The following is a 17,384-nucleotide window of genomic DNA, read 5'->3' on the forward strand; positions in this document are numbered from 1 at the left end:
GAGTGCTGGGATTACAGGCGAGCACCACCACGCCCAGCTGGAGATCAGAGCAATTTAAAGAGCCAGCCCCTCTGACAAAGAAAAAAAGAAAGAAAAGAAGGAAAAGAAATAGAAACAAAGCTTTTGTAAATAGGAAGGGAAAGAGGGGTTGAAGGGAGGGGAATGGAAGAAAAGAAGCAAGATAGATCACGTACAGGTACAAATTCCCTATGAAGAATGTGATTGTTATGTATAGCTAAAATGTACTAGTAAAATTTTTTAATTAAAAAAATAAAGTGCCAGCCCGTCATAGAAGAAGGTGCATTTCCTCTGTTGGGAACTGGATGTGAGATCGTTGGTAGGTTACTCAAATCTCTATACCATTTCGTCATGGATAAAATAGGGTAAGAGGAGACACGCACAGCATAGGGTTAGGCGCTGGCTGTGGCCTCCAGGAGGCAGCAGAAGGAAAAGGGACTTGTTAACTTGTTATAACAAAACAAGGAAATGTGTGCCTGGCTGGCCCTAACACAAGGCAAAACCATTAGATGACGGTGGGTGGTGTGGAGGTAGAAGCACAGAGATATGAAGACATCTGCAAAGTTACAAAATTACCGTTGTGCAAAAAGATAGAGCGAGATAACCAGAGAAACAGGAAAAACGGCCAGACGCCTCAGCTGCCTGCGCGGATGGGGATGATGACTCACGTTATCCCAGGGCCGGCTCCTCAGCCACCTGCTGCGGGAGCAGAAAGGGAGGATGACTGTGGACATCTGGGCCCTGCGCTCGGCCCGGTGCAAACAGACGCTGAGGGCTTCTGAGAGACTTGTCGTGATGTTAGGTTAGAGCGTGTTAGACGAGGACAGGAGGCTGCAGCCGGGAGAGGATAAGCAGTGAGAACGGAAGATGGGCCCGAAGGATCTGAGGTCAGAGAGCTGGGACAGGGGAGCGGCACCATCCACACCCCCGTGCTCCTGTGCACACGAAAGTGCATGCACGGCCACGCTCGCTGGTTTCCTAGATAAATAAATGCTTGTTTTCTGACTGGGAAGCAGCTCCAAGGCTTAGCTTCTAAGAGACCAGAGACTGTAAGAAATGTGAACCTCTCCGGGTTTGAGGGCCGCATCTCACCTTTGTGCGCTGGGGTGTTCCCCATGCCTGTGTGGGGAGGACCTGGCCTCCTCACAAGCGTTCGGGATCGGTGAAAGCGGGGTGTCCACATGCACAGCGCTCAGTGCGTCCCGGGCCGGCTGTGTTTCAGGACAGACTGGAGACCTTCATCCTAGTTAACCCGGAGGCAGCTGGGCCGGGAGAGCTTCCTCCTGGGAATGTGGGGGGGCGGGGGTCCCACCGGGACTGACTTCTGTGCCTCTTCCTCCTGTGGGTGAGGCAGGTGAGGCCGACTGCTGGGTCAACCCCCGGCAGTGCAGGCACTGTCCTCTTACCTTATTGCTCCAAACCTCCCACTCCGCACCACCTCCGCCTCCCCACCAGAGGTGCCTGCGCCCTGGGTCCCAGGGTCTGAGTGGGGATGTGAGTAACACCCCGAGCCTGGCCTGCCGTGAGGATATCCACGCTATGGGGTGTCTCCTCCCCCAGTACTGGGAACGACCCCACGGCCTTTGCACTGAGAAACATTCCCAGTCCTCTTTCTTTCTTTCTTTTCTTTTTTTTTTGAAAATAGGGCCTCACTAAATTGACCAGACTAGGACAAAAGTTTTGATTCTCCTGCCTCAGCCTCCCAGAGTGCTGAGATTACAGGTGTGTGCCACTACGTCCAGCTGGGCCGCTTTTTTATTCCCCCTAAAATGTTTGGAAATAAACAGACATCCAGTTACAGACAAACACACTATTCCAAACACTTGGCTTCCATCTGTATTTCTATATTAGTATAATCCTAACTTTCCTGAGATTAAAAAAATTGTAAGAGTTTCTGGTTCTTTCCCCAAATTCCCCCCTTTGCTCTTTTAATTCTTTTAATAATTATCATCTTCCTCTTATTTTATTTTATTTTTGTTTTTATTTTAAGCTTTTTTTTTTTTTTTTTAGACAAGGTCTCACTGTATAATTCAGGCTGTCCTTAAACTCACTCTGTAGCCGAGGCTGGCCTCGAACTTGCAGGGTTCCTCCTGCCTCAGCCTCCTGAGTGCTGGGATTACAGGGGTGCGACACCATGCCAGCATGGAAATATTTTTAGTTTACAGATTTTTACCCCAAAAATGGTAGTGGGCCAAATTTGGTCCAAGGACAATAGTTTTCCCACCATAATCTCTAAGAGGACATGCAAAAATTTAAAAAGAAAGAAAGAAAGGAAGAAAGAAAGAAAGAAAAGGCTGCCCGTGGTGGTGCACACCTGTAATCCCAACACTCAGGAGGCTGAGGCAGGAGGAACCCTGCAAGTTCAAAGCCAGCCTGGGCAAGTGAGTCTCAAAAAACAAAGAAACAAACAAAAAACTCACAAAAGCTTCAAGATAAATCACAATTATTGATAGTGAAAAACAGCACTGCTTTTACATTTTATTGTTTACAACTGCATTTTCTCAGTTCTCACGGAGAGGAAGGCTTCTGCTCCACTTTCCCAGAGAAAATGTACCAGATCTGCACCCTGGGACTCGTCTTCCTCTTATCCAACACCTGACTCAGTTCGTGCGCGTGGGCCAAGCGGCCCCGAAGCTGCAGTGGGATTGGGAAATGAGCTCTGCAACACCTCAGCCTCCAGCTGGTAAGAAAGATACCACGCTAGGAGTGGCTATCGTGCCGCTCCCTCCCCTCCCCGATGGGCGCACACCCAGGTGAAAACCATGGTGCTTGCCTTCATGACCTTTCCCATCCAGCGGGTGGGTGGCCAAAGGCTTTCAGCTGATCTTCTGGGTATGGTTACTGTCTACACTTACTGATGAAGCGTGTTTTAGGTGTGGTAGAAGCATTCCAAAGAACACTCAAAACAAGACGTGCCGGTCCTCCTCGCCAGGGGCCGGCTCAGATGCTTGGGGTAGGAAGGAAACATTCTTTATGTAAAAGTACCCTTCGAGCACTGAAATGTTACATTGGATTTATGTGTCCGTGGGGCAGGAGGGTCTGGGGCTTCCTACTCTGTCATCTTGATGACTGTCTCAGAACAAAAGAGAAAACGAAAAACAAACAGACTAAGAGAAAGAAACAGCCCAAGGTCTTCGAGGTTACACAGAGGAAGTGAGAGAAGACAGCTGGAGCAACACTTCGGAGGGGGAAACAGGTATTTGATGGAGGGGTTTTCCGGGGGGGTTGTGTTGCTGTCACAAACTATGTGACGCTGGGTGTGGTATAAAGAAAAGGGTTGGAGGGTAAACACCCACAACCGGGCAGGTCCAACTGTTTGGCTTCAGCGAGGCCCTCTGGGTACATCACACAGGACAGATGGCATCTCGGAGCAGAGGAGGTGAGAGGTCAGCAAGTAGCCTAGAAAAGCACATGTGCAGAGGAAGCCGGAGACCAGGAAAGGGCCAGACTCACTCTGGGACAACAACAAGCTCCCTGGGAGCGTCGGCGACCGCATCCCCTCTGCAGGACCAGCACTAGCCCCTCAAGGGGGCAGCTGTGACCCAAGCCCCCTTCTCCAAGGTCCCACCATCATTCAGTACCACTCCGCTGGGGCCCAGGCTCCCACACCACACCTTGAGTGCGTACAGCCAAGCACCTCCGAACCATAGCAGCACAGGAAAAGCTATGTTACTCACCCAGGATGTGAAGTTGGATTTGTTTGGAGAAAATGAATCTGTCCTCAGACTGTGCAGAGAGCAGAAGGAGAGGCTGCCCTAAAGTGACCGGCCACAGGCAGGTTACCCTGCCCACCCTCTCTCCTGGGCTGGGGGACGCCTACAGAAGAGGGGCTCTTCTGCTAACAAGTATCCCAGCTGCTGCTGCTGCTGCTGCTTCTTTTTAGGTGCTGGGACTTTAACTCAGGGCCTTCATGCTGAGCTACTTCCCCAGCCCTTTCTATATATGTTTAAAAAAAGTTGACTTTTTTTTGTGTGTGTGAGACGTTGTCTCACTGTGTAGTCTAGGCTGGCCTCAAACTCACAGTGATCCTCCCGCCTCAGCCTCCTGAGTACAGGGATTACAAGAGTGCACCACCAGGCCCAGTCTCTTTCAATATGTTCAGCTAAGGTCTTGCTACTGTGTCCAGGCTGGACTCAGATTTGTGACCTTCTTGTCTGAGTCTCCCAGAGTACTGACATCACGGGCATGCACCACTACACTCAGCTTGTACTATTTATATCTCCATGTCACACAGGAGGAAACTGAAGCTCAGAAGTGACGTGTCTTGTCCAGAGTTACACAACTGGTGAGTGGCAGAATCAGGATTCTAATCCAGGTAACCTGATTCTAAAATTCCCTTTATCTGCTGCAGGTGTTCCGCGTACAGTCTCACCTATCAGAACATAACAATTTATTTTCTGGGTCTGTGCGGTTAAACATTCTTAACGCGCTAGTACTTCCTAAAACTTCCACAAGAGGGAGACCTTTCCCACCAGTTCTAGGCTGCCGGCTATGGCCCTGGGCATTTAGTTCGCAGTTTCTCAGGCAGCTGAAGACTGGCTGGTCATGGTACAATTTGTTCAGGTTTCTTAACACCTGAAACACAGGTGTCCCAAATGAATGCTAATTAAAATGACTCCAAATTAGTGGGAAACTAAACTACCCCAGCCAGCAGCCCACATGGTACCTCTCTGCCCACCACTCAGCACACCTGACGCCCATGGGCAGTAGCAGCAGAAGCTGCAGAAGCCTTAAATCTTTAAACAGCAACTACCCTTCTGTTCTTCCATTCTCTAACTTGTTTTCCAGTAGCCTGGAAGCCTCACAATAACTTTCAGGAAGCTGGGTGTGGTGGTGCACGCCTGTAATCCCAGCACTCGGGAGGCTGAGGCAGGAGGAGCCTTACAAGTTCAAGACCAGCCTGGGCTACAAAGTGAGCTCAAGGCCAGCCTGAACTGCAAAGCAAAACCCTGTCTCAAAAAGACAAAAATAAACAAATGAATAAATAAATAGCAGTAAGTTTCAGGGGTTCCAAAGCCCAGACAAATGTAAGAATCGTGTAGTTCAAACTTCTCTCACTGCAAGCTCTGTGAACCCTGTTCGTAATGACCCATTAGCCACAGGACACCAGGTTATACCCATGTCCTTTCCCAAGACAGACACGGAGAAAAAGAGTGGGGTGGGCACTGTGTGTTGCCCAGATTTCCCTTCAGGAGAAAAGGATTTATTAGCCAGGCATGGTGGCATGTGCTGGCACATGCTTGTAATCTCAGCACTCACGAGGCTGAGGCAGGAGGATCTCTGCAAATTCAAGGCCAGCCTAGAAAGTGAGCTACATAGTGAGGTCAGCTTGAACTACATAGTGAGACCCTGTTTCATAAAAAAGACTTATTATCCAGGGATACTGCTGGATTATAGGCCTCGACTATAGGCCCTATAGGGGGCTCTACCTATTAATCACATTGCCCAAAGCCATGCCCCTTATCTTTTCTTTTCTTCTCCCCTACCTTCTCCTCCCTGTGGTACTGGGACCTGATCTCAGACAGCCCTGAGCCAGAAGCGATATCCTCATACTCTATTTTTTTTAAAGATAAGGTCTCACTAAATTGCCTGGACTAGGCTCAAACTCACTATCCAGCAAGTTCAAGCCCAGCCTGCTCAACTCAAACTCTTTCCCAAAATAAAAAATAAGTAAAAAAATTTTAAAGGGCTGAGGATGTAACTCAGTGTGAAGGCCTTGGTTTCAATCACCAGTACCAACAAAACAAACAGAACCTCCCCCTATGTCACTGCCTGGCACCACAGACCCTTTCTGGAGCAGCACATATTCTATGACTTGTCAGTTTAGAGAGGAATGAAGGCCCAGGCCCCTTGCCTAGAATTATGAAGCGTTATCCCGCTTCAGAGCTTGCTGTAGGGCCAGGTAAAGTTTCCGTACAGATTGCACCAGAACTCACCCTCTCTGCCCAATCCTGCTTTCTTTCTTTCTTTTTTTTTTTTAAATAAAAGGAGGAAAACATTAACAGATAGACAACCTTTTACAAAATAGCAAAAGAACGGTACAGACAATACAGAGTTACAAACAAAGTGGTAGGAAATTAACAATGCTTGTTGTATTACATATTGATATCTGCAAAGTGGTTTCCCATGAAAACAAATAGAGACATACAATATTGATCAATCAAGGACTCATTAACAGTTTCTTTCAGCAAGGAAATAGAAGACAGTAGTTTAACTATGTAACTATCCTGTATATACATACATACAAAATTTCTCCTTCTTTCCCTTCTCTTTTCCCACATCCCAGTTGCCCTTTACCCTTGAGCGTTTTCCTGTCATTTCACAATGTCTATCATACCTCCGAGTTTAAATTAACTCTATCACCAATCCTGCTTTCTATGCTTCCTTTACAGACCATAATGCAAGGGCAAGCAGAAACACCGAAATGACACCCAGCATTTGGAGGCAGATTTATTTTACAGGCACTGATTGGGATCATTCCCAAAAGACCAGGTTCTGATCTCTGGTAGTCTAGAGCTTATATAGGGTAAGCAAGCAGGAAGTACAGAGGCAGAATGGCTTGTCAATTGGGGATTGGTTTATAGACTGTGCATCACAGTGACCAGCCGTTTCTAAGAGACAGGAGCAACCGGAACTGGAACAGGAACTGTTACCTGGGCAACCAAGAAAGTGACGTATACTGGTTGGGGAGCATTTGCTGCTGCAGTAATTCTTTTTTTATTTTATTTTGGATGTTTTGTTTTTGTTTACTTTGGGGTTTGTTTGGTTGGTTGGTTGGTTGATTGAGACAAGTCAAATATGCAATGATCCTCCTGTCTCAGCCTTTTGAGTGCTGGAACTACAAGTGGCCAGGTGGTGATTCAAAGAACATTCCCTGCTAAACCTAGTGTAAAGTCATCTCCATTTTATGTCTAGAGCAGCCCAGTTTGTGATGGTGAGTCCAGGAGTGCTCTGAGGAAGCAGGTGCTTGGGTGGGACTTGCGGGGCTGGATCAGCCACCACCTGCTGCAGTAAAGACCCTATCATGGCTACGTGGAGCTCAGCCCACCACTGGAAAATTGGCATAATAAAACTGCTGAATGGCATGCTGTAGGCCAGTGGTGGCAAACCTATGGCACACGTGTGCCACAGCAGGCTGTTTATATTGTTGAAAGTTGTAAAAGGCTCGCCATCACTTGCTTAGGCCCCAGCTGGTTTAATGAATCAGACTTCTGAGACCACCAGACAGATGATAACTATAAGAACAGGAGAACTGAGCGGCTGTTGCTAAGCTCAGTCAGCACTCTGGGAAAAGAAAGTAAAAAGCTGGAAGTAATTAACTGGCAGGTGCATTTGAAAAAGCGAGTCCACATTGAGATAGAAAGAGGATTTAAAGCCTTAGAAAAGCAAGCTTCCACTAGGCATGGCGGTGCATACCTGTAATCCCAGCTACCTGGGGGACTAAAGTAGGAGTACTGAGCACTGGCAACCAGCCTGAGCAGCACAGCGAGGCCCCATCTCAAGAAGAAGAAAACAGAGTTGGATGTGGTGGCTCACGCCTGTAAGCCCAGCACTCAGGAGGCTGAGGCAGGAAAATTCTAAATTCTAGACCAGCCTACAGGATGAGTTCAAGTGGTGGTGGCGGATGCAAATAAACAAACAAAATCCCAGCACTCCAGGGGATGAGTCAGAAGGAGGACCACAAGCTCGAGGCCAGCCTGGGCTACAAAGTAAGCTCAAGCCCAGCCTCAACTGCATAGCGAGACCCTGTCTCAAAAAAAAAAAAAGACTAAAAGGAGCATCAGTTGCTGCACTGACAGATCACTGCACGAGCTGCAACTCCCCCACCTTCTCTCTCCTTCTACATGTCCACCATGAAGAGAGATTCATTAGTGTGCCGGACCCAAGCCGCACAAGCCTGGGGCAGATGATGTGGTGCGCCCCTTGGGTCTTCCTTCCGGGATGAAGAATCTGTTTCCCTAGCTGCTTGGCATGACCGCCTCAGAAAGTCCTCAACTATCACCCCCACGAGGGATTTCCCTATGTGAAACCAGCCCTCTGACACCGGTTCAGAACAACTCCAAAGTGTCTTTCCTGCCTCAGAATTCTGAGTCAGATGAGGCCTCTGTGAAGCAACCGAGAACCCACAGGGTTCTCTCCCTACCCCGTGGTCCCTGCCCAGTTCTGCCTCTGTGATCCCTCTAAACTCAGAAACAGCCAGGGGTGGTGGCGCACGCCTGTAATCCCAGCCCTCAGGAGGCTGAAGCAAGAGGATTACCGTGGAATTTGAGGTCAGCCTGGGCTACATAGTGAGACCCTGTGGGGAAAAACAAAAATAAATAAATTAAACTCAGAAATGACAGAAGTAAAAAGGACATTATTTGGGGTCCTGGGAGTTGCATTTTATTTATTTATTTATTTAGTCTTTTTGAGACAGGGTCTCACTATGCAGTTCAGGCTGGCCTTGAGCTCACTTTGTAGCCCAGGCTGGCCTCGACCTCACAACGATGCTCCTGCCTCAGCCTCCCGAGGGCTGGGATTACAGGCGTGCACCATTACACCTGGTTTGTAGTTGCATTTTAGAAGGCGCAGATTCAGGCAGCTCTGCATTGGTGTCCCCAGGAAAATAGTGATTATATGAGCCACTGCAGGTTGAGAAATGAGACACATGACTGATGGGAGATAAAGAAAAGAACAGATGAACAGACCGCAGTGCCCACTGAGCAAGAGTCCAGCAGCCTTTCATCGTGCACCTTGAGCCTGAGTAAAACATAACTGTCCAGTTGTTCCGGCCTCCAGGATACTGCCCCAAGTGATGGAGGTGACCAAGGTTCACGGTCTTAGCAGCAGCTAGAATGGTATACAAGTCCTGCCTCTCTGACTGGTTTTGTTTATTTTTTTTTATTGTTTGCCTTTTCGTTGTTGTTTGGTTTTTTTGTTTGTTTTTTGAGACAGGGTCTCACTATGAAGTTTAGATTGGCCTTGAGCTCACTTTGTAGCTGAGGCTGGTCTCGAACCCGCAACTGTCCTACCTCAGCCTCCCGAGTGCTGGGATTACAGGTATGAGCCACCACGCCCAGCTTCTCTGACTGGTTTTGAAAAGCTCTTTGGGTGTTGCTTTTGTCACAGTCTCCCTCTTGCTTTCACAGTCCCTTCCCTTTTCTTCCACATTCATTCCAGGGGCACTTTAGGATAAGTGTGTTTATTTATCAGGGTCCCACTATGTAGTTCAGGCTGGCCTCGAATTCGCGTCGAATTTGTGTGGCACCACACCCTTGAACATGAATCTCTGTCTCACAACCGGAGTGATGGAGGACAGCGGCATCCAGGCCAGATCTGAACACTCATCTCGTAGGGAAGGAGCAGGGGATACACTGCAGGCACTTGGTTCTATCAGAGCAGCAAGGTGGAAGCCAGGTGTGGTGGCGCACGCCTGTAATCCCACCACCCAGGAGGCTGAGTGCAAGGCCAGCCTGGGATGCAGGTAGTGAGTTCGAGGCTAGTCTGAACTACATGACAAGGTCCTCTCTCAAAAAAAAAACACAAAAGACAAGAAACAAGCAAATAAGCAACAGTGTGGCATGCACCTGTAACCCCAGCATGCAGAAGGCTGAGGCAAGATGATCCTGAGTTCAGGGTCAGCCAGGGTATAAAGTAAATTCAAGCCCAGCCTTGACTATGTAGGAAGATCCTGTCTCAAAAAGAAAAAAAAAAAAGGAAGAGGACTAAGGAAATAAGAAGGGAGTGATCAGAAAGGTGTTACTAAGGAGCTCAGGTATGTGCCACGGCACTGAGGAACAAATAGATTTACACTAGGAAGTCATCCGTGTCCTCCTACATACAGACAGAGGTGCAGAGCAGTAACAGTGGCGGAGCCCAGGCTACTGGAAACCCCCGGCAGGGAGGTGGGAAAGAGGAGACTGCGCTTCAGAGCAAGCGCACCAGGCCCTTTCTTCCCTGCCCTATGCTTCTGCCAAAATCCTAATCCTCAGAGACCCAGGCATAGGTCCATACAGACAGTTAAGACAAAGAAGGAGCTAGCCAAAGGGAAAACCTTCCTCTCCCCGCTTAGGTTCATTGCCCAAGGCAGGTGAGTTAGAGTCTCAGGTAGCTTTCCGAGAGAAAGGGATTGTTTGTGTGCATAAGGAGCCAATAAAAGAAGGAACTGGCTTATCAAACAGTTAACGTAAAAGGCTTATGCACCTAAATTAGTTGTGTAGGGGAAAGGATTCTAAGGAAAGTCAATTTCTTTAGGAAACACAAACAGGCTTTTTAAGAGAACAAAGGCAAGATTTACTGGCTTTTCTGTCTTCTTTTGTCTTGTTTTTTGAGACAGGGTCTCTGTGTAGTTCAGGGTGGCCTTGAACTCACTATGTAGCCCAGCCTGGTTTTGGACTTGCAGCGATCCTCCTGCCTCAGCCTCCCAAGTGCTGGGATTATAGGTGTGTGCCACCACACCTGGCTTTCTGCTTCCTTTTGTGTACTTTAAATCACCTGTAGATTACTTACAGTCCCTAATATACATAATTGCTTTGTAAATAGTTGTTGTACTGTGTTGTTTAAAGAATCATGAAAAGAAAAAAAAACTATAGGTTCAATGCAGATACTCCCTCCCAATATTTCTGATCTGGCGTTGGTTGAATTTTCAGATTCAGAAACTAGGACATAAGCAGGGTGTGGTGGTGCTCATTTGTTATCCAAGATGACCAAAAGTTGGAGGTGAAACAAATCTATTTATACACAGTGGAGTACTACTCTGCCCTAACGAATACTCTAGATAAACTCAAGTCGTTTGTAAGAAAATGGATGCACCTTGCGGCTGTTATAGGCAGCTGAGTTAGATAGAAATTAATGTACAGTGAGATGGGGACTGGGCTCTCAAGGAAGTCAGCACAAAAATACAGACAGGAGAATAGCGGCTGGAGGTGCATCTGAAGAAGACCAGGCCTCAAGGTAGAGATGCAATGGCCAGACCTACGTGCCTCCCTAAGGCATAAGCAGTAACTTGGAATCATACTATAATTAGCAGCACCTGGCCCAGGAAGTCCAGAGGGGCATCAGTCACCCAGGTGGGTGACCAGAGCATCCGGACCCATCCCTTCCCCAAATGTTCTTATCCTGTACCTTTCCTACCTGTCTCATTTCTCCACTGAATCAATATGAGTTAAGCAGCTATACTTGTAGCCCTAGAGGTTGATTGTAGTTTGACCCACACTGCACCCACATTGTGACTTTGCTGTACAAGTCACCCCTGACAAAGGGCCTCGGCAGCAACCCTCCTCTGGACCCCTTCTGAAAACCCAGGAGGTGCTCTTCTCTCCTCATATCCAATTAAACTCTCCGAGCTTCTTTCTGGCTTGCCACTTCATTCCTGGATGTTGTGAGAACATGACCTCGGTTGACATCTAACAGGTGGGGAGCTGCGCTTCTCCTATATCGAGACCATAATGTTAAGGGAGTAAATTGAACAAACCAGCTTAAATATCACATGTTTCTCTTACATGAAAAACTCAGTCTATCTAAACAAAGTGTAAAGTAAAAGAGAGATGAGAGGAAAAAAGAGAGAAAAAAAGTTATTATAATCCAGCACGAACAATGTACCTAAAAGTGCACCTTGACTTTTTTTTTTTCAGACAGGGTCTCACTATGCAGTTCAGGCTGGCCTTGAGTTCACTTTGTAGCCCAGGCTGGTCTTGAACTTGCAACGATCCTCCTGCCTCAGCCTCCCAAGTGCTGGGATTAGAGGCATGTTCTACCATGCCCAGCTGATTTAATATAATTTTCTTAGATGTCTTATATGTTTTTTGGTCTGTTAGTCTGGCTGTTACTCTGTATGCATGATCATTAACTTTATTTTAAGTTTATTTTATTTTTGTCTTTTTGAGACAGGGTCTCACTATGCAATTTAGGCTGGCCTTGAACTCACTTTGTAGCCCAGGCTGGTCTTGAACTCATAGCAATCCTCCTGCCTCAGCCTCCTGAGTGCTAGGATTACAGGTGTGCAACACCATGCCCAATCGTTAACTTTATGAAGGCTTATAAAATAAACGAATCTGATACTGGCAAAAAAAGGGAGGGGGGAAGGGCAACAAATAATTGAGACGAGTTGTGTACCTGTACCAGTTCTCCACTATGAATGTCATCATCCCGGACCATAAACATATATTAATAAAAAGGAAAAAAAAAAGTTGGAGGTCAGCCTGAGCAACTAAGCAAGACCTAGTTTCAAAATTTAAAAAGGTTAAAAAGGGCTGAGGACATAGCTCAGCGGTAAAGCGCTTGCCTAGTGTGTTTCAGCCTTTGCTTTGATTCCCCAGTCCCGAAAGACAATACAAAACACCATATATATGACCACACTCAAAACTCCAGAGTTGATATAAACATTGCTTTAAGCTTAAAACTTTCAGATTCAATAGAGGTCCCCCGCAAGCCCCCCGAGCTTCCCTTATTTGACTAAAAGAAACTTCTGAGAATTGAGAACTGCCATAAATTTTGTTGTTATACATAAATACCAAAAAATAAATAAATACATACCCTCTTAAACATAAATAACTTTTCTTTTTGTCTTTTTGAGACAGGGTCTGGCTATGCAGTTCAGGCTGGCCTTGAGCTCACTTTGTAGCCCAGGTTGGTCTTGAACTCACAAGGATACTCCTGCCTCAGCCTCTCCAGTACTGGGATTACAGGCGTGGCCACCAGACCCAGTCATAAATAACTTCTTCAACTTAAACATAAATACCCTCCCGGGGAAGTTGTAGGGCCCTGAAGAAACGCAGGAGGATGGCCCCAAGTTCAGGACCAGCCTGGGCCATTGAGTTAGGTCAAGGCCAGGCCAGCCTGAACTACATGGCCAGATCCCGATTCAAACAAATAAACAAACAAACAGACAAATAAAAAAGGAAGCAGGGCACCGTGCTTGCATGCCGGTAATCCACACGCTCTGCAAGGCTGATGATTTCAGATTTGAGCCAAACCCGGCAATTTAGGAGAGACAGTCTCATAATAAAACAATAAACAAAAAGGACTGGGGATGTAGTTCAGCGTGAAGGCCCTGGGTTCAATCCCCAGTACCGAAAGTGAAAACAAGAAGAAAAAGCAAACCTCCGAAAAATGTAGCTTCTACCATGGTGGGTGGCTACACCGGGCGGTGGGAGATCCTCGGCCTGTTCCTGGTCTCTCCGTTTCCTCCCCAGCCCCGAGCCTCACACCCTCCTCGTCCATAATATACAAGGGTGTCCCCAGGTGAGCCAGGTCCTTCCGTGCGGAGAATTCAGAGTCAAAGGTGACTCCAGGGTGCGGCGCCAGGGCGGAGGCAGCACCGGACAGCAGGGGACCCCGGGGGGGCCGCTCTCAGCCTCCCGGTCCGTGGTGCTCGGAGCAGGCGCGCGGCCTCTGGGGGTCCCCACTCACCCCGCGCCACCCCGTGTGACAAGGGCGGGGCAGGGCGGGGTCGAGGGCCGTGACGGCCCCGGGACCCCGCCTCCGCAGCCGTGTTGACAGGGCTCCGCCCGCCGCGCGCGATCAGCTGCCGGGTTGGACCGACAGGAAGGGGCGGAGCTGCTGTGCGGCTGACTGCTGAGCCGGCGGCCGACCTCAGCGCAGGGTGATCGGGTGTCCCCAGCGCACCCGGCCCTGAGGGCCAGCCAGGGCCTCGGCCGGTGCGGACCGGAGGGGCGAACCCACCCTGTCCGGGAAGCCTGGCGATGCCCCGCCACGGACTGTCCCCGGCCCACGGCCACCGCGGGTCCGGCTGGGAGCAGGGCCTGGGGAGACCCCCCGGGGCCCCCAGTCTGCGACGCCTGTGGATCGGCCTGGGCCTGATGCTGGTGCTGGTTCTGCCCGGCTCCCTGGTCAGAGCTCATCCTCTTCCTGCCCAGAACTTCCCCGCCGGGTTCAGCGACCCGGTGCCCCGGCTCCTGGAGGCCTTTGGGTGGTGGAACCTCACTTGCCCCGTCTGCAAAGCCCTGTTTACCGCCATCGACTTCGGGCTGAAGGTGAGCGGCTGTGAACTGCGGGGTAAGGCTGGGGGCTGGGGTGCGGGCCAGGACTAAGGTGGGGTGCTGGGCTCGAATGCATCCCGGGTGCACTGCTTTAGGGAGTTTGCTCCCCTTTGGGTATCCCTGATGCCACCGCTACTCACTGTGACCTCTGCAAAGTGAGGGAAAGGCTCAGACAGTGCCTGGGAAAGCCAGCTTCCTCTGTTGGCCGGAGTTAAGGAGGAAGTAAAGGATGGACGCTGTGGCCTGAGTCACAGGGCTCTGTGCAGGAGGCACTGCGGTCTCTCTGTCCTGGTGGCAGCGGGTCCAGCCCAGCCCGGTGGAGGGAGGCCCGGTGGGTGGTTGTAGGGGTGGCCTGGTCCCCTATCATCTCTGACCTCTCTCTGGCGCCTCCCACCACAGAAGGAGCCGAATGTGGAGCGGCTGGGCTCCATGGCCACCTGGGTGTGCAAGCTGCTGAAGATAGCACCCCCCAACGTGTGCCAGTCAGCCATCCGTCTCTTTGAGAAAGACATGGTGGACGTGTGGACACGCTCAGTGCTAAGCCCATCCGAGGCCTGTGGCTTGCTCCTGGGCTCCACTTGTGGGCACTGGGACATCTTCTCATCTTGGAATATCTCTTTGCCGGCAGTGCCAAAGCCACCCCCCAAGCCACCCAGCCCACCAGCCCCGGGTGCCCCCGTCAGCCGCATCCTCTTCCTCACGGACCTACACTGGGATCATGACTACCTGGAGGGCACAGACCCTAACTGTGTGGACCCGCTGTGCTGCCGCCGGGGCTCTGGCCAGCCTCCCACCTCGAAGCCAGGGGCTGGATACTGGGGCGAGTACAGCAAGTGTGACCTGCCCCTGCGGACCCTGGAGAGCATGTTGAGTGGGCTGGGCCCAGCTGGCCCTTTTGATATGGTGTACTGGACAGGGGACATCCCAGCCCACGATGTCTGGCAACAGTCCCGCCAGGATCAGCTGCGGGCCCTGAACACCATCACCGACCTCGTGAAGAAGTTCCTCGGGCCGGTGCCCGTCTACCCTGCCGTGGGCAACCATGAGAGCACTCCCGTCAACAGCTTCCCTCCCCCCTTCATCCAGGGCAACCAGTCCTCAAACTGGCTGTACGAGGCCATGGCCAAGACATGGGAGCCCTGGCTGCCCGCTGAAGCCCTGCAAACCCTCAGGTATTTCATTAAAGTCCTCGGAGGCTGGGGAAGGGAACGGAAGGGTGGCTGAAAGCGGAGGGAGGGAACTTGTGTATTATCTCTGACTCCGAGCCTGAGTCCTCAGCTCCTCTCTGGCGCTCCCTGACTCCACCTTCTGTGATACCCTTATCTCCCCACCTTGCTCCTTCAGACAGCTGGCAGCATAACCTCCACGCCCCATATGCTGCTGGCGACCTCTGAAGCAACTCCCCTACCTTCTCCAACATACCCGAGCCCAGGTCATCTTCCCTCAGAAACTCCTCAAGGCTTCTACGTCCGCCTCTAGCTCACGTTTACTTTTCCCCTGAGATCTTGGAGGCCTCAACCCTCTGAGCCGTCTTTCCCTGCTTTACAGGCCCCATAATTAGTGCTGTTTGGTCTTCAGCTAGGATGTGAGCTCCTCAAATGTGAGGATGACATCATGTATCTGTCTGCCTGGCACAGGACTGGGCATGCAGGACCAGGATTACAAACAAATGTTGACCCCCCCACACTTGTGCACTTTGTTTCAGGATCGGGGGGTTCTATGCCCTTTCCCCACGCCCTGGCCTCCGCCTCATCTCTCTCAATATGAATTTTTGCTCCCGTGAGAACTTCTGGCTCTTGATCAACTCCACAGACCCTGCTGGACAGCTCCAGTGGCTCGTAGGGGAGCTTCAGGCTGCTGAGGACCGAGGAGACAAAGTGAGGGGCGGTGGTGCGAACCTGGTAGAGTGGGTGCTGCCAGGGCTGGGGGAGAAGCAGGCTTCTGCCAAGCTGGAGCACCTGGGAGCACAGAAGCTTCATTCTTTGGTGCTCCAACAGCCCTGGGGGTTTGGTTCATGGTCACCCTAAGAAGGCCTTGCAATCACCCCTTCCCTTATGGCCAGCACTCTCTTGACCCTGTGATGCCCTGGTAACACCCTCAACTTCCCCCAGGTGCATATAATCGGCCACATCCCCCCGGGGCACTGCCTGAAGAGCTGGAGCTGGAATTATTACCGCATTGTGTCCCGGTAAGAGGGAGAAGGTGACGGAGCGGAAGAGGGGGTGAACAGCCCAAAGGCTGAAGTTCTCTTGAGCATCTTACTGCCGCCGGGGTGCTGAAGGTTGGGGAGAAGGTGGAGAGGGAAATTCCGCAGGTCTCTGCCCCCGTGTTCTGACTATAGTGCGTGTCTCCTGGCTTAGGTACGAGAACATCCTGGCTGGTCAGTTCTTTGGCCACACACACGTGGATGAGTTTGAGGTCTTCTACGACGAAGAGACTCTGAGCCGGCCTCTGTCTGTAGCGTTCCTGGCACCCAGCGCCACCACCTACATTGGCCTTAACCCTGGTGAGTGGGGTGGAAGAGTCCCCCTCACCTGGGGTGGCTGGACTGAAGGGGGTGGGGTCCGCGGCCCCGCCTGGAGTTGCCTTTGTTGCTTTTCCCTCCAGTGGGCCTTCCTTCCTCGCAGGTTACCGGGTCTACCAAATCGACGGAAACTACCCCGGGAGCTCCCACGTGGTCCTGGACCACGAGACCTACATCCTGAACCTGACGCAGGCGAACGCGCCGGGGGCCACGCCGACCTGGAAGCTCCTCTACCGGGCTCGGGAAACGTACGGGCTGCCCAACGCGCTGCCTGCCGCCTGGCACAACCTGGTGTACCGCATGCGGGACGACACGCAGCTCTTCCAGACCTTCTGGTTTCTCTACCATAAAGGCCACCCGCCCTCGGAGCCCTGCGGCACGCCCTGCCGCCTCGCCACTCTGTGCGCGCAGCTCTCCGCCCGCGCGGACAGCCCTGCTCTCTGCCGCCACCTGGTGCGGAAGGAGTCTCTCCCAGAGGTTCAGCGCTGGGCGCCCAGGCCCCTGTTCTGCTAGGACCTCAGGGCCCATAGTCGGGAAAGCTCTTGTCTTAGGAAAGCTGCGAAAGCCCAGCGTGCTGCTGCCGTTCATCCTGGCAGGCACATCCTGTGGGAGCGCCTATCCTGGGGCCCCAAAAGTGCCGCGAACAGGACCTTCTTCCTGGGGCCAGCCTGGCCGCCTCTGGGAGAGGGCTTGGCTGCTGTGTACGCGCCCAGGACCCAGACTGTCTTCTCACAGCCATGAACAGAGGCGGAAGTGCCCGGGGCAGCCAGATAGGAGCTGTCGCCTGAGGTCAGTGCTGCTGCTACCTGGCCTGCCAGGCTGATGAAATAAAGATGAGAGACTTGGACTGCAGACCCCTCGAT

At 51.0% G+C, this 17,384-nt stretch overlaps 1 protein-coding gene and 1 long non-coding RNA gene across 4 annotated transcripts in view; one reads left to right on the forward strand and one right to left on the reverse strand.

The window, feature by feature from the left end:
- LOC106148020 overlaps nucleotides 1–13,487 on the reverse strand; it is a 30,167-nt gene extending 16,680 nt beyond the window's left edge. Inside the window, exons 1-2 of the long non-coding RNA XR_001233118.1 lie at nucleotides 13,099–13,487; nucleotides 1,111–1,357 (exon numbers count right to left, since the gene is read on the reverse strand). This is a non-coding gene — a long non-coding RNA (uncharacterized LOC106148020). The remainder of the gene's footprint in view (nucleotides 1–1,110; nucleotides 1,358–13,098) is intronic.
- Nucleotides 13,488–13,557: 70 nt separating this feature from the next.
- On the forward strand, nucleotides 13,558–17,373 carry Smpd1 (sphingomyelin phosphodiesterase 1, acid lysosomal). 3 transcript variants are annotated; one of them, XM_005380133.2, is made up of 6 exons: nucleotides 13,558–13,991; nucleotides 14,397–15,169; nucleotides 15,703–15,874; nucleotides 16,109–16,185; nucleotides 16,358–16,503; nucleotides 16,605–16,798. In XM_005380133.2, the coding sequence occupies exons 1-6, from the start codon at nucleotides 13,701–13,703 to the stop codon at nucleotides 16,700–16,702; spliced, it is 1,557 nt and encodes a 518-aa protein (XP_005380190.1). In that variant the 5' UTR covers nucleotides 13,558–13,700; the 3' UTR covers nucleotides 16,703–16,798. The 3 variants fall into 3 exon arrangements, with proteins under 3 accessions (XP_005380190.1, XP_005380189.1, XP_005380191.1); XM_005380132.2 differs by having other exon boundaries at nucleotides 13,559–13,991; nucleotides 16,625–17,373; XM_005380134.2 differs by having other exon boundaries at nucleotides 13,921–14,013; nucleotides 16,625–17,373.
- Nucleotides 17,374–17,384: the final 11 nt, after the last annotated feature.

This window comes from Chinchilla lanigera, unplaced genomic scaffold (genome assembly GCF_000276665.1).
Source record: "Chinchilla lanigera isolate Chin_1 unplaced genomic scaffold, ChiLan1.0 scaffold00013, whole genome shotgun sequence".
NCBI lineage: Eukaryota > Metazoa > Chordata > Mammalia > Rodentia > Chinchillidae > Chinchilla > Chinchilla lanigera.

Bases quoted from the DNA above. Each gene is read 5' to 3' on its own strand.
- Smpd1 (XM_005380132.2), top strand. From the start codon at position 13,701: ATGCCCCGCCACGGACTGTCCCCGGCCCACGGCCACCGCGGGTCCGGC. The intron at 13,992-14,396 runs GTGAGCGGCTGT...CTCCCACCACAG, and splicing joins CCATCGACTTCGGGCTGAAG to AAGGAGCCGAATGTGGAGCG. The intron at 15,170-15,702 runs GTATTTCATTAA...ACTTTGTTTCAG, and splicing joins GAAGCCCTGCAAACCCTCAG to GATCGGGGGGTTCTATGCCC.